The following is a 24,406-nucleotide window of genomic DNA, read 5'->3' as shown; positions in this document are numbered from 1 at the left end:
CAAAGAGTCCAACATGGGGAAATGTTTGTACAGCAACCGCTTCAACATACCCTCAGCACGACCACTTCTGGGCACCGAAGGGCCAAGTTTGCCCTATGTTTTAGTTGGGGATGAGGTGTTCCAACTCGGAAGAAATTTCCTAAAGCTGTACTCAAGCCGTAGTCTAAACTACACAAGACGCATTTTTAATTATCGCTTGAGCCAGGCAAGACGTTAGGTTGAATGTACCTTTGGTATTTTGACCTCAAAATGGCGTATCTTACTAACTTGCATGCAACTACGTACAACCTGAAAATGTGGACCGTGTAGGGAAGGCATGCATCTGCCTGCACAATTTTGTGTCCAGACATGAACCCCTGTTGGTTGACCCCGATGACTGTGAGTTGAACCTCATGAGCATTGATTCAACTGCTGTTCGGTCTCCAGTTGAGATAATGCGAATTCGTGATCAATGTGCTAATTATTTCATACATGAAGGTCTTGTTCCATGGCAAGACATTCATGTGTGAGAATTTTAAAGCTTGTTATTGGTATATGTGCTATGTGTATGGCATTTTTTTTTTCACTTTGTATAACCTTAATAAATTTTAAAAATTAATTCAATCCATACAATATTATGAAATGTTGAATAATAGCAAATTTTACTAAAAATTTATGGAAGACAATGGTCTTCCACTCTGAATGTTGGTAGACATTTTTAACATAAGTGATCCCATAGGGATGAACAAAAATATACAAAATTAACTTTGGTTACATATTGCCGAACTTTGTCTTTTTTTTTTTTAACCAGCTTTTTATTGATTTTCTTACATAAAATATACAAATTATAGAATACAAAGGATAAGTATTAGCATGCAAAAATATATCAAACGTCGTAATAGTTATCAAGGAATCTCAATGCATTCACATAATCCTTCCAATTTGCCTTTTTCACCTCCTCCTCCTTATATATTCTTCCTTCCTGTTTTCCTTCTCCCATACTTCAACAGTTTCTTATGTCTTAAATCCAAACTTACTTAACAACCCTATCCCTTCCCTCCCACTCCCCATGCGACTCAGCCTCGGAACCTGTCCCTATAATTTCAGCTTACCTAGTGATCCTAACAGATCTTCCTTCATATACCATTCAGTATTTACAAATGTTAACATTATTTGCCTTATTTCTTCTCCTGAGCATATACCACTTATGAACTTTCTCCATTTACTGAAGAAAATTGCTGTCTATCTTTCCTTGCTTCTCTCCACCACCACTTTCTCCAGCATGAGCGTTTTTTTCAGCTGGCTTATCACCTCTTCTCTCGAGGGAATTTCTCTCACCAACCATTTCTGGAGAATTGCCCTTTTACTTATCATGACTATATCGTGGAAGAGAGATGGTATTGTACCCCCTCCTTTATCCCCTCCCTCCTGATGATGATAATGGAATGGCCAAGCCATTGGTTCCAGCTCCAAGTTTCTATTCCAGATTGTTGGAACCAACCCCTGAACTTGCTTCCAAAATCCCTCAATTTTTCTGCACTGCCAAATCCTATGGTATAAGTCCGTTCTTTCCGTATCACATTTTGGACATTTCACCAGTTTGTCTTGTCTAATATTCAAAAAATTGAAACCATATATGGCCATATGTATAAGTCTGTATTGAGTGTCTCTCCAGATTTTGTTTACTATCTTCTTTCTCATCTCCATCCACCCTTTCAAGATTTTTTCTTCCCCTTCTTGGACTCCCAACTGCTTTGCCCATCCCTCTAAAATTTTCCCTGGTATGTTAGGAACTAATGCTTCTCTCAAGTCCCCATAGAGACCTGAAATGGTAATCTCATGAATGTCCTTTAATAAAACCGTGTCCAAGTGGTTTACCTCATATTCATTGTTTATGTTGAGTAATTTCATCATTATCTCTTGCTTTAACAGGTCATACTGGAGAGTCTGGAATGGACATAAGTCATATTTCTCTCTTATTTCCCCACACGTCATCCATCTCTGCTCTGTATCATGCATCAAGTCCCTTAAAGTTCTTATCCCCTTCTCCCTCCACTCTCTAAACAGGTCATTGTCCCTCCCCTGTGGGAAATCTGGGCTTGCCCAGATGTTAATGAATTTTGAAATATTCCATGCTAGCCCAAACTTTTTTCTAACAGCCTTCCAGGTCAATACTGTGTCCCTACATATCAATGAGTGTTTAATATTGGGTGGTAGATTTGGTATGGATGTATATAATATTGATCTCAGGTCCCATGGCTTACAGAATTCGGCTTCTAAAGTCCAAACAGAGAGTCTACTTGTTTGTCCAATCCAGTCAACTGCATGTCTCAAAATGCAAGCCAGGTTATAGTCTCTAATATTTGGTAGTTTGATCCCCTCCCTCTCCGTTGGCAGCATTAACTTATTAGCGCTAATCCTCGGTTTCTTCCCCTTCCACAAAAAGTGAGAGAATGCCTTTGTCAATCTTTTTACGTTTGTATGTTTGAGAAGTAATGGGATTGTCTGCATGGGGTAAAGGAGCCTAGAGAAGCTCATCATTTTTATCAGATGATTTCTTCCCAAAAGGGTCAGCGGAAGATTAGCCCATCCCTGCAGTTCTATATGTTCCATTAGTGGGGAATAATTTAAGGAATATAAAGCTTTTGGATCCCTCCCCACCAGCACTCCCAAGTACTTGTGTTTCTGGCAATAGGAATGTCACATATTGAGCCTCTCTCCCCGCTCTTTTTTCTCCCAAAAAGAGTATTTCACATTTATTTTTGTTAAGCCTGAATCCTGCCAGTTTCCCGAACCCCTCAATTTGTGATATGACTTCACTCAGTTGTGTTTTGGGCCTACTCATAAACAGGACAATATCATCAGCAAACAATGCCGAACACAGTGCTCTGCCCCCCACCTTGATCCCTTCAAACCATCGTCCACCATTCAAACGTCTAGCCAATGGTTCGATAGCTAAATTGAATAACACAGGTGACATCGGGCAACTCTGCCTGGTTCCCTTTAACAAAGGAAACGTTCTTGATAAGAATCCCGGGGTGTTCACCCTAGCTTGAGGATTTGCGTACAGCACCTGCACAAAATTTCTAAAGGCGCCATGCAAACCCAGATGATTTAACACCTGTTCCAGCCATGACCACCTCACATTGTCAAATGCTTTTTCCGCATCCAAGGTGATCAAGGCTGGAGTTTCTCTCCCTCTCCGCTTAGCTATGTCAACTGCCAACATTACTTTCCTAATGTTTGTCACTGCTGAGCGCCCCTTGACAAATCCCGCCTGGGGGAGATCTATAATCTCTGGCAATATCGATGCCAACCTATTAGCCATCAACTTTGCCAAAACTTTCAGATCCTGGTTGATTAACGAGATAGGCCTATAACTAGTTGGGTCCTCTAGGTCCTTTCCTGCTTTAGGGATGAGCTTTATGTATGCTGTGTTAAGGGTAGCCGATACTCGCTCTCCCCCTAATATCTTATTAAATAACTCCTTCAATACAGGTGAAATTTGTTCCTTTAAAATATTGAAGAAACTGCCATTGAACCCGTCTGGTCCCGGCGCTTTCGTTGAACTCATCTTTCCTATGACTTCCCCTATTTCTTCCTCCGTCACCTCCCTATTCATTATCTGTAGATGCTCCTTCGTAAACCTAGTCATTTGCGTTCCCCTTAACCATTCCTCTCCTTCCCCCCTCCTCACTAACCCCTCCTCTTTGTATAGATCTGCATAGAAGTCTCCCAGGATATCAGTTATTTTCTTCGGATCTGTTGTTTTGTTTCCCAAAGCATTCCTCAGTGTCAATATGAGTCATTGGTCACCTTCCCCTTGCCAAGTTTGCCATTAATTTCCCTGACTTATTCCTGCAGCGCATCAACTCAGCCTCCTGTTGCATTCTGTACATATTTTCTTTCCTTTCTGCCCAGTTTTCAAAGTCTCCCTTCACCTCCATCCACTTTGCTTTTGTCACCCTTGATGGTTTTTCCAGAAAGACCGTATATGCTTCCCTAACTAACCGACTGGCTTCTTGAAATTTTACTTGCGCCTGTCATTTTGCCTTTGTCGTGTATCCCATCACTTTCCCCCTCAGTACCGCCTTGGCCGTCTCCGAAAACAACCCTATCTGTCCTCTATGTTCCTGATTCGTCAGTGTGTACTCCACCCACCACTCTCAATATCCTGTGAAAGTTTTCGTCTGTCGCCAAAAAAGTGGAGAATCGCCAAATGTAGTCCTGTCCTCTCTGAGCTTTGTCAGCTACACTTGCTACCACTGGACTATGGTCTGAAATCACCATGTTTTCTATGTCAATCCCTTCCACCCTCTGCATCAAAGTCTCACTTGTCAAAAGAAGATCAATCCGTTACCACGAATCATGCGGGTGTGAGTAGTGCGTAAACTCTCTCTCTTGTGGGTGATACATTCTCCAGCAGTAGTGTAGGGATGTGGTTTCCAACATCGCTTTTAAAGGTCCCTCCGTATGCCTCCCCTGTTTCCCCTGGCTTCTCCTGTCTTCTTCCTGGGAGACTACAGTGTTGAAATCACCACCCACCATTTTACACACTTCCCCATCAAGTAATATACTGTTTGTTATGTTTTCAAAAAATTTTTTTTTGTTCCGTGTTGGGAGCGTAAACATTGTGGATGCTAAAAGTGCCCTGAGTGCCTACGATTTTGATATGTAGGTATCTTCCTTCCTCATCGGATTCTTGTGACTCCACCGTGTGTGCCAAGCTCTTATTGATCAGAGTGAGCACTCCTGCCTTCCTACCTTGTGATGCCGACCCATACACCTTTCCCACCCACATCTTGTTCATATGGAAGAAATCCTCTTTCCGCAAGTGTGTCTCCTGCAATAAAGCAATATCAGTTTTAAGCTTCTTAAGATGGCGTAAAATCATATTTAGTTTGTATCCTAACCATAATCCCTTAAAATGATTGCTCTTTTTCCCGGCCATGTCGGATGAACTAGAAAAACTACTTTCCAAATCCCCCCTCCACTCCCCCCTCAACTGATTGCTTGAAATCACCCTCGTTTTCAGCTGTACATAAACATTTTTCCACTTCCATTTTTTCTGAGATGTTTAATTTATCTCCCAAGCCTCTGCCATAAGTCGAACCGTCTTGATTGACACCCCTTTCCTGATGTCTCCCTCCTCCCCTCTCATAAACTCCCACCAATTCCATCCCCTTCCATCATTTTTTGCAGATTTACCAAGATATGACACTTCTCGTTAGAAGACAGAGAGAAGCACAAGACATAACGATACACTTATCACCATATTCCTTCTCCCAACGTTCCAAAAATTACAATCTCTGCTTCCTCATCTCAAATCACCAGCGACTGCTTCTTCCTCCTTTCTTCCCAGTTGACGTGGCCATGTGTCGTTTTTCTTTTGGACTTTACGCCCTGGTGCCCGTTTGACTCCACTCTGATTCTGGATCCGGTCTGTCTGAAGATGGTCTGTTAGAAACGGAGCCTCCTCCATCCGATTCCGTGACAGTCCCCTCTTTTGAGTTCTTGTCCTGTTGCCATGAACTCCCCTCCTGGGTTAGCATTCGCTCCGCTTCCAACGGGTCCCGAAAAGTCTTAGTCGCTCCATCTGGCCCTCTTACCCTCAATATTGCATGGTAGAGGAGCTGGAATTTGATGTGTTTGTGGTAAAGAGTTGTGCACACCTGACTAAAAGCTTTTCTTTTCCGGGTGACTACCACAGAGTAGTCCCCAAATATTAAGATCTTATGTCCTTGGATACACATAGGTTGCTTTCTGTTCCTGAAGGCCCTCAGGATTTCTTCCTTGTCTTTGTATTCTAGATATTTGACTATGACCTGATGTGCTCTGGACCTTTCATCTTGCCTGGATGTATCGTCTGTAGTGGTCCTTCTCTCCTTGTCTCTCGCCTTGTCATCGGCCCCACTCTGTAGGCTCTTTCCACCCGACAGCTGTGTGTTAGGCCCAGGGCCTGTGGAAGTTCTTTCTCACAGATTGCAGCCAGCTGGCTTGGCATCACTGACTCCGGCAGTCCCACCATTCTCAGATTGTTCCTCCTTGACCTGTTTTCCAGGTCATCCATTTTTTTCTTTCATCAACTGGGTGCTTGTGTCTAATTCTTTAAATCTGCTCTCCAGCCGTGCCAGTGTATCTTCAGCGTCGGACACCCTCTGATGTGCCTCAGTCAGCCGGACATTGTGATGTTCTATGTCCTCCTGCAATCCTGCTAAAGCCTCCTTCACGGTGTCCTTCAGAGGTTCTCTGACCTCTGCAGCCAGGTGATCTGCTACTTCTCTGGACAGTCTGGAATAGTTGATCTCTCCCCCACTCAGCCTCTGTGATTCATTATCAAGTACAGTGTTAATGCTCCTGTGTCTGTCAGCATTCTCTCCCTGGAGCTGCTGCTTCTTCTCCCCCTCAGCTCCCTCCTCTTTCCTCTCTACCGGTGCCATCTTGAGACCGCTCACTGCCCCCTCTCTGGGCGCTGTCTCAGCTCTGATCGGCGTGCCCCCACTCCTGAGGAGATACCGCTGCATGCACTGACCCTCGGTGAGGTTATCAGCTGTTTTCACACCGTCCTGGGGTGTCTCCTTGTCGTTTTTTGTGAGATTTAGTGCAGTGGCCAGCTGGAGCTTCTCACCTTCCTCACCTCACATCACAGCGCCGGAACCGGAAGTCGTCATTTTTTTTTAACAGTAGTTACAGATTGTGATATTGTGTGGGCGTACTGTCTGCCCAACTGTATGCTGGACTGCTACATTGCCTTTGCATTTCCATACCCGATTCACCCTGGCCTCTGTATTGTGCTTGGTAAGACGGCATGTCCATGGTTTTTGGTCTCGAGGAAGTGGGTTCCTGAGGGGCCAAAAATTCCTTGAATAGATCATGAAATCTTTGCCTAAAGTGTAAATTTCTGTGCAGCGGTATCTTTTGGGCTACAAGGACATACACTGAAACAGGAGCTTCCACTCATTGGCTGCATATACTGATTCACATGATTGCAATTCCTTAATTTCCCACCTTATATCTCTGTGTTCACTGCGACACAGATCCTCTAACCGTTGTAGTCCATCGACAATTATGGCATTGACTTCATCTTTGGCAGATGATCTCTTGCGTCTGTGCTGTGCTTGCAAACGGGCACTGACAACAGGAGCCACATTACTACTGTCCATTGATCGCGGCTCGCTCAGGACTGACACATCTTCAGTACCCGTCTGTTGGCTTGTTTCCTGTCGAGATGGCTCCGATGCCTCAGCCTCTCGAGGCGCAGCGGTACTGCATATCGTTCTATCCAAAAAAAGAAAAAAAAAATTTAATAGATTTTACTAAACACTTGTTGCTCTCTCACATTTTAACACCGAAAAAAGTTTCCTTAGGAGCACTGGGACGTTTTCTGTAGAAACATCAATTGCTCATAAAGAACATATGGGGTGACTCGTTTGCCGCCAGATCTACTGTGGGTGTTTTGGCTGTTGCGGTAGTCCCGGACAAATCGCTCTCTAATGGATCTCCACCGGGTATGGACTGCATCAGCTACAATCAAAAACCAAATAAATAGTTTTATATCTTTTACAATCTTAATTAACATTTTAGCAATTGAAGTTGAGCGTTAATTGCCAATTTTTTTTTTGAGAGGAGGCGGACTTCTCCAGATACCGAGGGCCCAACTAGCATATTATCTTCTCCCACAACCTCCGGTTTTTAATAATATCATTGTGTGAGCTGTCACTTTGATCTCATATGGACGTATTCGCTTCCGCTAGTGTTATCAGTGTCTCATTTTCGATGTCCAAGGGCTCTTCATCAACCTCAATGTGCCTTTTTTTTAGGGCTGCTTGGACTATGTAAACACAAAATTTTATATTAAAATGTATAAGTTGATTTGTAGTTAATACGTTTATCACATCCCCGAAAAAAAACAAAATTTTTAAGGACACTTTTCCTAACTTTTTAAAAATGTTAACACTTTCAGCTTTTTAAAAATTATATTGCAAAGTTTTTTCATTTAAAGTTATGTTTGTTGGGTGTCCTTGTACTGTGTTTGGTTAATGTTATGAAATTAATGTAATTTGTTAAAAAGGGTTTTAAATGTTATATTGTAGTGTTTCTTATGTTATGTTGGTTTTGTAAAATAAAATTAATTTTGGTTTGTTCAAAATGTATATTTTGTGTGATAATTACGACTTCATGGACAGGTGATGAAACACGGCAAGGCTTTTTTTTTCCTTTTTGAACAACCTACAATGTAGAAATGAAAAAAAAAAGTTTTACGGTTCATGTATCAATTTAGGTTAAAAAAAAAACAATTTGCGGCATGTACCTTTTTGGCCGCTTTGGACTGTTTTTTGGGGGGTGGCCTGGTAGGTTTTGGATCAGAAGATTCCTATTTGCAATAAAAACATGATTACACATGATTCACCTCAATACACTCGAGTGACACGCAACATTTATTGGGGCTTTTAAAATCGCAAGCCTACCGATTGCGATGAGAAGACGGCAGACACACTGCTGCTGCTTGATCCCTCACTATCCGACTTCGGTGTACAAGCAAAACCATTTAGTACACATACATCGAACGGCCACTGCACACTCAAACCATGTATATATACATATAATTGTACTTACATTGCCTCAGGTCGCTCACACACTAGACACCCTGTGCAGCTGGCATTCTGAAGACTGTCTGCAGAGTGTATGCTTCAAAATGGCTGAAATCATATTTCCTGTCACATGACCACATGGAAAAACCTCATTAACGCAATCCAATGCATGGTTTCATTTGGACATTTTGCTTGATTTGCGTCTGGCTGCATTTGTAATAGACTTCAATGGCAGAATTAACGCTTCTGTTACCCGTGCATTAGCTGGACCGGACCCGAAAACACTACAGGCCATGTTGGAAGGTGCATCACAAAAAAACGGAATGTTGCAAACGCATGCCAATTTTGACATGCGTTATGATGCGTCATACTTATGAAAATCTATGGGTGCGTTATAATGTCCGTTACCTTGCGTTTTGGCTAATTTAAAACGTGTCTGTTATACGGACTGCCATAGCCCAATGTGAACCCAGCGCTCAGTGATATTGGATGGAGGAGTCTCAACAGCAATGTTCAAGCCTTGCCACAGATTCTCAATGGGATTTAGGTCTGGACTGTGACTAGGGGATTCACACACATATTTCCAGACCCTCCCACTGTTGTGTTTTAGGCAGCCCCCAAATTTAAGAAGCATAATTGTCAGAAGCTCCCTGTCCTCTCCAACAACTGAAGGAACCTTTCCTTGCAACCAGAAAAAATGTAAAACCTGTCCATTTATAATGACCACGGACAAGATAAAGATCCCCAACTCACATCAGGACTACAAGATCCCAGGTACGTTCAGCTGTATCACATCTAATGTGGTGTAATTAATTATTTGTACTAAATGTCCTACTGGGGGTCTGTATGTGGGGGAGACCGGGTAAAAACTGAGAACAAGGATGAATTCTCATCGCTACACAATAAGAGAAAAAAGAATGGATCTACCTGTGGCAAAACATTTTTGTATCCCTGGTCATAGCATGATGGACATTGAATTACTTGTATTGAAAGGTGACTTCGAGTCTCAGAAAGAGAGGAATCTCTGAGTGCAAATTTGTGAAGGCCTTCGACACATTCAGTGCAGGTATTAATGTGTTGCGTGGATTTATGTCTTTTTGCATCAATTGAGGAATTTGCCCCTCGGACCTTCTGTGGTCATCACAACACAGAACCGGACAGGCAATCAGAGGGCAATAAAACCTTCACACTGCTTGTCTATGAACTGCTCCAATATTTATGCTTATCTCTCTCCCACAATGACTATTCCACTTCACAATCTTTGTCTTATCTATTGAGTTATTTATGCGCTGTCTTGTGTATAAATATGTTATTCTTCAAATTTTGTATTAGTCTAGCCTGATGGAGACCTGCGTAGTCTCGAAAGCCTGCAATTTGTTACCATCTTTTCAGTTAGCCATTAAAAGAAACAAAATGAACATTTACCCTGCTATAGGTAAATCTCACCAGTGGCAAGGTGTACCTAGATTATAACAGTCCTAACCTCTAGTATTAAAACCTTACCATGTGTCAAAGTGACATCAATGTGAATAAAGGACAAGCATAACTGGGTCCAGAATATGGGTACCCAGCAAAATGACAAGCTATATGAAAGTAATGTCCAGCTCAAAGAATGGGAGGCCACACTCATACCTGCACTAAGTTCAGAAACCTGAAACTGAAAAAAATGAATACAAGTTGTCATGCATGCAAAATATCCCTGACTGTCTGGTGTGTTCCTTTGTTTTTCATGATACTTTTCGTGATCCCTAATGTCCTCAAACAAATCTCTGAGGATTTCCCAGAACTGTGAGTTTACTAATTACAAATGCTTCTCACTGAATTAGAATATCATCAAAAGGTTAATTTATTTCAGTTCAATACAAAAAGTGAAACTCATATATTATATAGAGTCATTACAAACAGAGTGATCTATTTCAAGTGTTTATTTCTGTTAATGTTGATGATTATAGCTTACATCCAATGAAAACCCAAAAGTCATTATCTCAGTAAATTAGAATACTTTATAACACCAGCTTGAAAAATGATTTTAAAATCTGAAATGTTGGCCTACTGAAATGTATATTCAGTAAATGCACTCAATACTTGGTCGGGGCTCTTTTTGCATCAGTTACTGCATCAATGTGGCGTGGCATGGAGGCGATCAGCCTGTGGCACTGCTGAGGTGCTATGGAAGCCCAGGTTGCTTTTATAGCAGCCTTCAGCTCTTCTGCATTGTTGGGTCTGGTGTTTCATCTTCCTCTTGACATTACCCCATAGTTTCTCTATGGGGTTAAGGTCAGGAGAGTTTGCTGGCCAATCACAGTGATACTGTTGTTTTTAAACCAGGTATTGGTACTTTTGGCAGTGTGGACAGGTGCCAAGTCCTGCTGGAGAATGAAATTTCCATCTCCAAAAAGCTTGACGGCAGAGGGAAGCATTAAGTGCTCTAATATTTCCTGATAGACGGCTGTGCTGACTTTGGTCTTGATAAAACACATTTGACCTACACCAGTAGATGACCTGGCTCCCCAAACCATCACTGATTGTGGAAACTTCACACTAGACCTCAAGCAGCTTGGATTGTGGCCTCTCCATTCTTCCTCCAGACTCTGGGACCTTCAGTTCCAAATTAAATGCATAATTTACTTTACGCTGAAAACACCTTGGACCACTGAGCAACAGTCCAGTCCTTTTTCTTCTTGGCCCAAGTAAAATGCTTCTGGCATGATCTATTGGTCATGTGTGGCATAACACAAGGAATGCGACACTTGTAGCCCATGTCCTGGATACGTCTCTGGGTGGTGGCTCTTGAAGCAATGACTCCAGCAGCAGTCCACTCCTTGTGAATCTCCCCCAAATTTTTGACCTTTTGTGGCTTACCCTCCTTGTGCATTTGCACTTTATCTGGCTGTGTGCCTTAGCCCTGCCTTTATGATTTTTCTCTCCCCCTTTTTCTGCAACTTTGCACTTTATACAAATATTGTTTCTTTGCACTGTTTGATACCTGTGCCTATTTCATGAACTACCTCCTTGCACTGGCATTTTATATTTATATTTTGCACATTATATCTGTATGTTAATTCATATATTATTATTCTTTGGCTCAATTTTCAATTTATTTTATATTATATCTTATGAAGCCAGATTATACTTATGTGCAATATATTAAGTGCAATTTTATCCCCAGTGTTGCCCCTTCCTTTAGTGTTTTGAATTATCAATAAACATTGTTTTAAATTGAATACTGGACATTTCTTTTGGTTTTTCTCGCTGTGGAATATTTTAATGTCCTATTGTTCCCCCCCCCTTTTTTTCTAAATTGGCCATTTGTGCACTGATAAGGTTATCTATACTTTTACACCAATGTATATTCTGTTTTGACATGCACTTTGACCTTGGAATTTTGTTGAACTTCTGGACATTTGTCAAGTCAGCAGTCTTCCCCATGATTGTGGAGCCTACTGAAACAGATTAAGGGACCTTTCTAAATGCTTATGAAGCCTTTGCAGGTGTTTTTTGTAATTTATTGACATAATGACTTTTGAGTTTTCACTGGCTGTAAGCCATAATCATCAACATTAACAGAAATGAACACTTTAAATAGATCACCCTGTTTGTAATGACTCTATATAGTATATGAGCTCCACTTATTGTATTGAAGAAGTGAAATAAATTAACTTTTTGAGGATATTGAGGAATTGGTAACTAAGGATTTTATTTAGGGATATCAGACTACAGGGGGCTGAATACAATTAGTCTCACAATTTTCAGATTTATGTTTTAACCCCTTCACCCCCAAGGGTGGTTTGCACGTTCATGACCGGGCCAATTTTTACAATTCTGACCACTGTCCCTTTATGAGGTAATAACTCTGGAACGCTTCCATGGATCCCGGTGATTCTGACAGTGTTTTCTCGTGACATATTGTACTTCATGTTAGTGGTAAAATTTCATTCAAATAACTTGCGTTTGTGAGAAAAATGGAAATTTGGCGAAAATGTTGAAAATTTCGCAATTTTCCAACTTTGAATTTTTATGCCCCCAAATCACAGAGATATAGCACACAAAAAACTTGATAACTAACATTTCCCACATGTTTACTTTACATCAGCACAATTTTGGAACCAAAATTTTTTTTTGTTAGGAAGTTATAAGGGTTAAAAGTTGACCAACGATTTCTCATTTTTACAACACCATTTTATTTTTAGGACCACATCACATTTGAAGCCACTTTGAGGGGTCTATATGATAGAAAATACCCAAAAGTGACACCATTCTAAAAACTGCACCCCTTAGGCCTCTTTCACACATCAGGTTTTCGCCGTCAGGCGCGATCCGGCGCTTTTGACAGAAACCGGATCCGGCGAAATGCAATGCCGGATCCGGTTTCCCCCCCATTGACTTGCATTTGCGCCGGATCGCGCCGGATGGCCATGCGTTTCATCCGGTTTTCGCCGGATCCGGCAATGTGTCGCGATCCGGCGTCTGGAAAAAACGTCTACTGTAACGTTTTTTGTCTCCGGCGAAAAAGCCGGACACGCCGGATCCGGCACGTCCGGCTTTTTCACACAATGAAAGCCTATGAGCGCCGCAATGCGCCGGATTGGTCTGAGCATGCTCAGTAGCTCTGCCCACAGGAGATATATAAAAGCAAGACAATGGGACCCTCAGCCACACCCAACATGCCACCCAAGCCAATAACCAGGAGCAGGAGAAGGCAGCAGACATCTGCAGCAGCAGCACCATCAGCACCACCCCAAATGGAGCAGCAAATGGAACATGCTGAGGAGGGGAGTCCAGCAGCAGATGAGAGACGGTAATTATCAAATCCCCCATTCCTCCAAACTAGGGCCATGGAATATCAAGATATTCATTGGCCCTTTGTTTCTCTTTATTCAACAGCCGCCAAAGAGATGCAGCAGCAGCAGCAGCAGAAATGGCATCACTGGCAGCAGCAACAGCAGCAGCAGCAGCAATACCCACAGCCATGGAGTCTGCCCATCAACAGGACAGCACATCTTCTTCTGGGAGCCCTCCCTCGCATCGTCAGCGTTTGACGGTAAGTTTTTATTTCCAAAATCCATCATCTCTGTAATATATGTCTATTCATTGACTTTTATTTCAAAACAGGAATCACAAGATGAAGAGGAGCTCCCAGAAGAAGAAGGGCTGTAGGAACATGCTATATCTAGTTTTCCAGTAGCCAATCCCGTTCGGAAGGCCACAAGGGTCAATTTTAAAAACCGGATCCGGCGTAATCCGTCGAAAAACGGATAGAAAAACGGATAGAAAAACGGATGAACCGGATGAGACGGATCCGGTTTTGTCTGTCAAGAACAAGACGGATCCGGCAGAAAACCGGATCCGGCACTTCAGGTTTTACAAAACATTTGCCGGATCCGGCATTCCGGCACGACGCCGGATCGCGCCTGACGCCGAAAACCTGATGTGTGAAAGTAGCCTAAAGGTGCTCAAAACCACATTCAAGAAGTTTATTAACCCTTTAGGTGCGTCCCAGGAATTTTTTTGAATATTTAAAAAAAAAATGAACATCTAACTTTTTTCACAAAAAAAATACTTCAGGTTCAATTTTTTTTATTTTACCAAGGGTAACAGGAGAAATTGGACTGCAAAAGTTATTGTGCAATTTGTCCTGAGTACGCGGATACCTGATATGTGGGGGGAACGACTGTTTCGGCGCATGGCAAAGCTCAGAATGGAAGGAGCGCCGTTTGACTTTTTCAATGCAAAATTGGCTGGAATTCAGATCGGACGCCATGTCTCGTTTGGAGAGTCCCTGATGTACCTAAACAGTGGAAACCCCCTACAAGTGACCCCATTTTGGAAACTAGACCCCTCAAGGAACTTATCTAGATATGTGGAGAGAACTTTGAATCCACAAGGGCTTTACAGAAGTTTATAACGTACAGCGGTACAATTAAAAAATCATATTTTTTCCACAAAAATGATCTTTTCACCCCAATTTTTATTTTCCCAAGGGTAACAGGACCCTAAAAGTTATTGTGCAATTTGTCCTGAGTACGCTGATACCCCACATGTGGGGGTAAACCACTATTTGGGCACATGGCAGAGCTCGGAAGGGAAGCAGCGCCATTTGACGTTTTTGGCTGGAATTGAGATCGGACATCATGTCGCGATTGGAAAACCCCTGATGTACCAAAACAGTGGAAACCCCCCACAAATGACACCATTTTGGAAACTAGACCCCCTAAGGAACTTATCTAGATGTGTGGTGAGAACTTTGAACCCCCAAGGGCTTCACAGAAGTTTATAACATAAAGCCGTACAATTAAAAAATCATATTTTTTCCACAAAAATGATCTTTTCACCCTCAATTCTTATTTTTCCAAGGGTAACAAGACCCTAAAAGTTATTGTGCAATTTGTCCTGAGTACGCTGATACCCCACATGTGGGGGTAAACCACTATTTGGGCGCATGGCAGAGCTCGGAAGGGAAGCAGCGCCATTTGACGTTTTTGGCTGGAATTGAGATCGGACACCATGTCGCGATTGGAAAACCCCTGATGTACCTAAACAGTGGAAACCCCCCACAAATTACACCATTTTGTAAACTAGACCCCCCAAGGAACTTATCTAGATGTGTGGTGAGCACTTTGACCCCCCAGTGCTTCACAGAAGTTTATAACGCCCAGGCGTGAAAATAAAAAATTCGTATTTTTTCCACATACATGATCTTTTAGTCACCATTTTTTTTATTTTCCCAAGGGTACCAGGAGAAATTGGACCCCAAAAGTTGTTGTCCAATTTGTCCTGAGTATGCTGATACCCCATATGTGGGAGAAAACTACTGTATGGGCACACGTCGGGGCTCGAAAGGGAAGTAGTGACGTTTTGGAATGCAGACTTTGATGGAATGGTCTGCGGGTGTCATGTTGCCTTTGGAGAGCCCCTAATGTACCTAAACAGTGGAAACCCCCCACAAATGACCCCATTTTGAAAACTAGACCCCCTAAGGAACTTATCTAGATGTGAGGTGAGCACTTTGAAGCCCCAAAGGCTTCACAGAAGTTTATAATGCCAGGGCATGAAAATAAAAAAATCATATTTTTTCCACAAACATGATCAACTAGTCCCCAATGTTTTTATTTTCCCAAGGGTAACAGGAGAAATTGAACCCCAAAAGTTGTTGTCCAATTTGTCCTGAGTACGCTGACACCCCATATGTGGGAGAAAACTACTGTATTACTGTATGGACACACGTCAGGGCTCAGAAGGGAAGTAGTGACGTTTTGGAATGCAGACTTTGATGGAATGGTCTGCGGGTGTCATGTTGCCTTTGGAGAGCCCCTAATGTACCTAAACAGTGGAAACCCCCACAAATGACCCCATTTTGGAAACGAGACCCCCTAAGGAACTTATCTAGATGTGTGGTGAGCACTTTGAACCCCCAAGTGCTTCACAGAAGTTTATAACGCTCGGACGTGAAAATAAAAAAAATCATTTTTTTCCACAAAAAAGATATTTTTGCCCCCAATTTTTTATTTTCCTAAAGGTAACAGGAGAAATTGGACGCCAAAAATTGTTTTGCAATTTGACCTGAGTAGGCTGATACCCTACATGTGGGGGTAAAACACTGTTTGGGCGCATGGCAGGGAAGGAGCACCATTTGACTTTTTCAACTCAGAATTGGCTGGAATTGAGATCAGATGCGTTGCATTTGGAGAGCACCTGATGTGCCCAAACAGTGGAAACCCCCAATTCTAACTCCAACCCGAACCCCAACACACCCTTAACCCTAATCTCAGCCATAACCCTAGCCCTAACCCTAATGGAAAAATGGAAATAAATACATTTTTTTATTTTATTATTTTTCCCTAACTAAGGGGGTGATAACGGGGGGTTTGATTTACTATTTATGGCGGTTTTTATATTTGGCCGCTGTTGCACGCTAAAAGACGCTTTTTATTGTAAAAAGTTTTTGCATCACCACATATTGAGAGCTCTAATTTTTCCGTATTTTGACCCACCGAGTCATGTGAGGTCTTATTTTTTGCGGGACGAGTTGACGTTTTTATTAGTACCATTTTCGGGCACGTGACATTTTTTGATCGCTTTTTATTCCGATTTTTGGGACGCAGAATGAACAAAAACCAGCGTTTCATGAATTTCTTTTGGGGGGTGCGTTTACACCGTTCCGCGTGCGATAAAATTGATAAAGCGGTTTTATTCTTCGGGTCAGTACAGTTACAGCGATACCTCATTTAGGTCGTTTTTTTATGTTTTGTCGGTTTTATGCAATGAAAACTATTTTATATAAAAAATTATTATTTTTGCATCGCTTTATTCTGCGAGCTATAACTTTTTTATTTTTTCGCTGATGATGCTGTGTGGCGGCTCGTTTTTTGCGGGACAAGATGACGTTTTCAGCGGTACCATGGATATTTATATGCGTCTTTTTGATCGCGCGTTATTACACTTTTTGTTTTGCAGTATGATAATAAATCATTATTTTTTGCTTTGTTTTTTATTATTTTTTAAGGGGTTCGCTAAAGGGGTTAACTAATGGGACAGTTTTATAGGGCGGGTCGTTACGGACGCGGCGATACCCAATATGTGTACTTTTATTGTTTTGGTTTTTTTTTTATTTCCAAAAAATGGATTTATTTGGGGGAATATTTTTTTTTTTCTAATTTATTTGGCGATTTTTTTAAAATTTATTTTAACACTTTTTTTTTAACTTTATTAAATAGTCTCAGGTGGGACATCACTGTCCTGTGACAGATCGCTGATCTGTCACATCACAGATCACTGTGACAGATCAGCGATCTGTCACAGGCAGTGCAGAAGGCTTCCTCATGCCTGCGCTTTGCAGACACTGAGGAAGCCAGCTTCCTGCAGGCCCCCGTCGCCATCTTGGATTCGGGGGCATGCAGAAAAGGAGCCCCCCGCAGCAGCGCTGCACATTGTGCTGCTGTGGGGGGTTCAGGGAAGCACGGGGGGAGACCCCTCCCTGCCGATGCTTCCCTTTAACCCCCGGTACACCGCGATCATGTTTGATCGCGGTGTGCAAGGGGTTAATGTGTCGGGGGCGGTCCGTGACCGCCCCTGACACATTGTGCCGGGTGTCAGCTGTGATAATCAGCTGACACCCGGCCGCGATCAGCGGCGCTCACCACGTGAGTGCCGCTGATCGCGGTAGACATACTATCCCGTCCATGGGCATAGGGTCCCGGGTCCCATGGACGGGATAGTACGTCTGATGTCAGGAAGGGGTTAAAATTATTTAGAAAACCATGTATCATTCCCTTTACACTTCACAATTGCTACTTTGTGTTCATATATCACATAAAAGTTTGTGGGTGTTGAAAAATGTGGAAAAGTTCATGAATACTTTTTCAAGACACTTTACCGATCTGGTTGTTAAATGTCCCTAGGGACCAATTTACTAGATTGGACAGAAATTGTAGTAAGCTTGAAGCCTATGAAATGTACAGTAGTGTTCAAAATAATAGCAGTGTGTTCAAAAACATGAGTTAATCACAAAATCTTTATACTAGTTTTTATTTGCAGCATTGGGAACATTTCACACGGTTTTCTAATTCATAACATGGAGAGAAATGTATGTCGTTTTTAACTACTTTACAGAAAACACAAAAATGAACATTGGACCGTTCAAAAAAATAGCAATGTATGCTTTTGTCTTTACAAACTCCCAATATGTACTTTTTTGTGGATTTAGCATTCCTGTGAATCACTATCCAAATATTTAGCTGTATACCCAGAGAACTGCTTCACATCTATTGCCCCTTCTCACATAGCGAGATCGCTAGCGAGATTGCTGAAGTGTCACCGATTTTGTGATGCAACAGCGATCTCGCCAGCAATCTCTTTACATATGATACGCAGCAGCGAACGGCCCCCCCGCTGGATGTCATTGATCGTGCTCGAATGTTCTGGGCCAATTTTTCGTCGTCGGTGTCCTGCTGGACAGCGCACATCGCTGTGCTTGATGCCGACGAGCGACCTCATTGGCGACGCAGTACTCAGGGACGCAGGCGGGAATCATTTGAAAAGCTGCTGTGTGACAAGTTACCAACGACCGGCGAGGTCGTTACATGAATCCCCGGATCGTTGCGTTGTTGAAGAGATCTGCCTGTTTGGCAGCTTACTAGCGACCATTTAGCGACGCACCTAACGATCCTTTCCAGGTCGTATTGTTGTCGGGATCGCTGGTGCGTTGCTAAGTGAAACGGAACCCTATATTGCATAGAGTCAACCAACTTCTGGCACCTGTCAAGTTATTCCAGTCCAGGATGCTTTGACTACATTCCACAGTTTTTGGTATTTGTTGGCTTTGCCTCAGGAATGGCATTTTTGATCTCACCCCACAAGTGTTCTATCAGATTAAGGTTCGGAGACTGAGCTGGCCACTCCATAACCTCAATTTTATTGGATTGGAACCAAGATTTTCCTAGTTTACTGATGTGTTTAGGGTCATTGTCTTGTTGAAACACCCATTTCTAGGGCATATCCTCTTTAGCGTAAGGCAACATGACCTCTTCAAGAATTTTAATATATGCAAACTGGTCAATGATCCCTGATATGCGGTAAACAGGTCATAATAAGAGAAACATGCCAATATCATGATGCTGGCACCACCATGCTTCACTGTCTTCAGAGTGTACTTTGGTTTAAATGCATAGTTTGGGGGTCTTCTGATGAATAGTCTGTGGCCCTTGGTCTCAAACAGAACAATTATACTTTTATCACTCTACAAAATGTTTCTCCACTTCTGTTTAGGCCAGTTGATGTGTTCTTTGGCAAATTGTATTAGCTTCAGTACATGTCTGTTTTTTCAACAGTGGGACTTTGCACTGACTACTTGCTAAGAGATTAGCTACACACAGGTGTCTTCTGTCACAGTACTCACAGGTAACTTGAGACTGTGATCATCCTGGAGCTGATCATTGGCTGAGACTTTACCATTCTTGCTATTCTTCCATCCATTCAAATAGTAGTCTTCCCTTTTCTTCCACGTCTCACTGATTTGGCTTTCCATTTTAAAGCATTGGAGATAATTTTGGCTGAACAGCCTATCATTGTCTGCACTTCTTTATACATTTTACCCTCTCTCCAATCAACTTTTTAATCAAAGTACACTGTTCTTCTGAACAATGACTTGAACTTCCAATATTTCTTAGGCTTTTAAGGAGAAATGCATGTACAACATGTCCTGGCTTCACCCCGTTAAATAAGGGGCACCTGATTCATACTTGTTTCCTCACAGAATGATTGACCTCACTAATTGATCTCCACACTGCTATTATTTTGAACACATCCACTCTCAATTAATTATTCTAATATACAGACTCAAAAACATGCAGATTCTGAATGCAGAGTCTGTTGGTTTTCTTAGAATCTACTGCACCAACTGGTATATTGTTTGACATGTGGTAATATCATTTATACCAAAAACAGTGTTTAATTTTGTTAGTCATTTTGGACTGCTATTATTTTGAACACTATACGGTGGAGAAGCTGACTTAATGATATTGGTAAAACCGGTGTGATCATGTACAATTGGTAAAAAAAATAAAACGGAGGTAAAGAGTATGGGTTGGTAATCATTACTCCAACCAAAGTCTGCATTGAAAGGAGAGCTAACGGAAATCCCAAATATTATGCAATCTCAGTTCCACATTGGTGTTTTTAAAGATATGATTATATCTAAGCATTAGCATATTTTTTTGATAAGTTAAAATACAAGGGAAGAAACTTAAAAAAAAAAGTTTTTAGCAAAGCCAATAATATTGTCATTTTGGTTGCTTCAACTGTAAGAAGTTGAAAAAAAACAACTTTCACTTACTTTAAAAGACACCAATAACAATGGTTTATTCTCCATGCCTTAGGTGCAAAATGTGCCAATTACTGAAGATTAGGGATATCGTTAGGGTATTTTATATAGTAAAGAAGGTGTTTAAATGAAATACTTAACATGTCTGTGTAAAGGGGTAATTTACAGGATAAAATGTCCATGTAATAAGGTAATGTCAGGGATTTACTTGTCTATCCCACTTTCCAGTTCCGGTTAGGAACTTGCAGCTCTCTGGTGCCCCCTTACCCTAAGGTCAGTCAGGGAACTGCACTTAGGATAAGTTATCGCCATAAAGGCTGCCTTGCTGTGTACTGGCTATTGGGCACTCTGCAGTGAGGGCGGTATGCATGTCCCAAGTCTCAGGCCGGAAATAGACACATAAACCTCAGTTCCATCACTGCCAGGGTCTCCCAAATCCCCCAGAACACTTTGCTGACACAAGCTTTTTGTTTGACATTAAAACCAATATCGGGTCAGGAGCCCACCCACAAGGTAGCGTCATTTAGTGCGGAGGACGTGGCAGTCCGATCATAGAGCAAGGAAAATGAAACTAGTATATTTTATAAATTTACTCCAGAAAATATAGGCAGTGTTCACAAGAATACAAAAGATATTACAAAAGAGACAAAATACATTATGTACAACAGTTAGAAATAAAACGTGCAAAATGTGAACAAAGTCATTACTACAGGACTCTATGTGATTTATTCTACAAGAAACCATAGCCTAAAATGAAAGAATCCGGGCCTCGTGGCTGGATCCTCCGGGCCTCCAGCGTTAGTACGAGGCGGAGTCTTTGTCCCTGGAGCTTGTCTACTCGGTATAATGAAACTCTGATCTTGTTCGTAAAAAGAGAATGTGAGAATAATATAAACTTCCTAAATATGAGGACCTTGTCTGCTGATCTATATGTCCTTGTACAGAGAGCTATGGAGACAGCGCTATTCTTCTGTATAAAATATGTGATGTTGCTGTAGCCCTAATATTTCTGTACAGGGATCTCGGAGAATATAATCTTACCCCAGTATTATGGATTGAGATTAGGAAGGTGGAGAGAGGGAGACATATTATCTTAATTGGAATGGATCATAGCAGACGTTCCAACAAAGAAGGAATGGATCATACATGTAAATAGTAATTTACAATGTCAGCATGCTTATCATAGAAAAGTTAAAAACGTTTGTTCACACACAGAGATGGTGGATTGAAAGAGATTGATGAATGGCAGATCGCCGAGATTGGGAGTTAGGAAGAAGAGGGAGGAGGACATGGTGGGTATTTTTGGGAGGTTTAAGGGAAGGTGTAGCAATACTCTTGTCCATATACTGAATATATAAATACATATTACAGAAAAATATACAATGCAGATGGAATATTGCATTTCATTTGCTGTTTAAACAACAGATGTATATTAATAGCTGAATGTTTTAATTCAAATATAAGTTCTCACTTGTTTTCTCATTTAATATGTCGTTACTTTGTTTCTCAAAAATATATGGTTTAATTCTATGCGAGTTTTCCTTTGTGATCAACACAATATGATTTTCGAGTAATGCATTTCCCACCTTCTAGGTATGAGAATTATTTCTCAATTTGTGAGATATTTAAGGTTTAGTAAGATTCCTTTTATTGCTAAAATATTTCCCATATTCTGAACATGAAAATGGTTTCTACCCTGTGTGAATTTTCTGATGTAAAACAAGACGTGATTTGTATGCAAAACATTTACCACATTCTGAACATAAATATGGCGTCTCCCCTCTGTGATATCTCTGGTGACTAACCATATTTGCCTTCTGCTTAAACTGTTTTCCACATTCTGAACATGTAAATGGATTCTCCCCGGTGTGAGTTCTTTTATGAATAAAAAGATGTGAATTATCTCTAAAACATTTCTGACATTCTGAACATGAAAATGGCTTCTCCCCTGTGTGAGTTCTTTGGTGTTTAACAAGTTTTGATTTAACTGAAAAACATTTCCCACATTCTAAACATGAAAATGGCTTTTCCCCTGTGTGAGTTCTTTGATGTCTGTTAAGATGACTTTTGTTTGTAAAACATCTCCCACATTCTGAACATGAAAATGGTTTCTCCCCTGTGTGAGTTCTTCGATGTTCAACAAGATTTGATTTATATGCAAAATATTTCCCACATTCTTTACATGAAAATGGCTTCTCTCCTGTGTGAGTTCTCTGATGTTTAGCAAGATTTTCTTTATTTACAAAACACTTCCCACATTCTGAACATGAAAATGGCTTCTCCCCTGTGTGACTTCTCTGATGTGAAACAAAATGTGATTTAACTGAAAAACATTTCTCACATTCTGAACATGAAAATGGCTTCTCCCCTGTGTGAGTTCTTTGATGTCTGTTAAGATGACTTTTCTTTGTAAAACATTTCCCACATTCTGAACATGAAAATGGCTTCTCCCCTGTGTGACTTCTCTGATGTGAAACGAAATGTGATTTAACTGAAAAACATTTACCACATTCTGAACATGAAAATGGCTTCTCCCCTGTGTGAGTTCTTTGATGTATAACAAGATTTGATTTTTTTACAAAGCATTTCCCACATTCTGAACATGAATATGAATTCTTCCCTGTGTGACATTTTGTTTGTCCAACTAGCTCCAATTTCTGGTTAAAATCCATCTCACATTCTGAAGAAAAACTTTTCTCCTCTGTGTGAATTTTTTTATGTGTAAAAGCTGTTTTGAAGGTAAAACTCTCTTCATATTCTGCAGTTGAAAATGGTTTGTTTGCTGTAACAGCAGTTCGATATTTAATGCCTTTTTTGTGACTTTTATTTTTCTTACTAGTCTGAGATGAATCAGAGAATAGGACCTGTTTAAAAGCACCAAATGATAGATCTTTACTGTGAAGGGATGATGGTATATCTGGAACAGCGACATAGATGTCATTTCTATCTTGTGTGACATCAAGGTCATCAGATTTAAAAATTGAAGATATCAGATGTTCTTCTGAGCTTCTGGTACAGTCATCTGCCAAAAATAAAGATTATTTTTTAACATATCCTTAACTACATTTTTTAACATTTCTAAAATAGCCAAAGAAATTGCAAGTTACACCAGGTTAAATAGGTATTGAATTTTCTAAGTAAATATGTTTCTGAATGTGTTATTTACATGAAATTCTCACTTGAGGTCTGTAACCACCCATTCAATCCACACAGGTAGATCAATCAATCCATAGATGTCCATAAACTGTGTGTAATAATGAGAAATGGCACAGGGAAAAAGTATTGAATTCATGAAGAAAGACAGGTGCAAAAAGTCATGGAAAGTTATGACACCAGGTGAAATCTATTAGTAATTAGAAAGCAATCCTTCTACTTAGTGAAAATAATATAAGATGGTTCAACTGATTGGCCTATAAAAATGTGTCTAATTACCAAGGTGCCACAAAAGAAACATTCAACGATGGATAAAAGCAGTGAGCTGTCTCAAAACTGTTGCAACCTTATTGTTGCAAAATATACTGAAGGCATTGTTACAGAAGACTTTCTAAATTACAGAGTGTTCCAGTGAGCACTGTTGGGGCCATAATCCAGAAGCAGAAATAACATAATTTCACAAAAACTGGCCACAACCAGGCGCTCTATGCAATATTTCAGACAGAGGTGTGAAAAGATTTGTCAGAAGAGCTGTCCAAGAGCCATAGACCACCTGTGGAGAGCTACAGAAAGTCCAGGAATCACAGGTACAATTGTTTCAAAGAAAACAAGGAATAATACACTCAACCTCCATGGACTGTATGCACGCTCACCACACAAGACTCCAAGGCTGAACAAAAAGCATATTCAGGCGCATTTAAAGTTTACTCACCAACATTTAGACAAGCTTGTGAAATACTAGGAGAATATAGTATGGTCACAAGAGACCAAAATTATACTCTTTGGATGCAATAATGCACACCATGTTTGGAGGCTAACATGAACTGCATATCACCCCAAAAACAACATACCAACATTGAAGTTT

The 24,406-nt window shown here is 41.0% G+C and overlaps 2 protein-coding genes across 2 annotated transcripts in view; one reads left to right on the top strand and one right to left on the bottom strand.

Annotated features, from left to right (window-relative positions):
* Positions 1–24,406, top strand: part of LOC141052989 (uncharacterized) — a 196,100-nt gene that overhangs the window by 32,680 nt on the left and 139,014 nt on the right.
* Positions 20,964–24,406, bottom strand: part of LOC141052897 (uncharacterized) — a 36,561-nt gene continuing 33,118 nt past the window's right edge. The window contains exon 11 of the mRNA XM_073550215.1: positions 20,964–23,410. Coding sequence (XP_073406316.1) covers positions 22,080–23,410 — 1,331 coding nt within the window. The 3' untranslated portion in view covers positions 20,964–22,079. The remainder of the gene's footprint in view (positions 23,411–24,406) is intronic.

Source organism: Dendrobates tinctorius, unplaced genomic scaffold (genome assembly GCF_039654945.1).
Source record: "Dendrobates tinctorius isolate UK_male_01 unplaced genomic scaffold, ASM3965494v1 ptg000164l, whole genome shotgun sequence".
Taxonomy (NCBI): Eukaryota; Metazoa; Chordata; class Amphibia; order Anura; family Dendrobatidae; genus Dendrobates; species Dendrobates tinctorius.
Note: the sequence above shows the minus strand (reverse complement) of the source record. Positions and strands in the feature narration are given on the sequence as shown.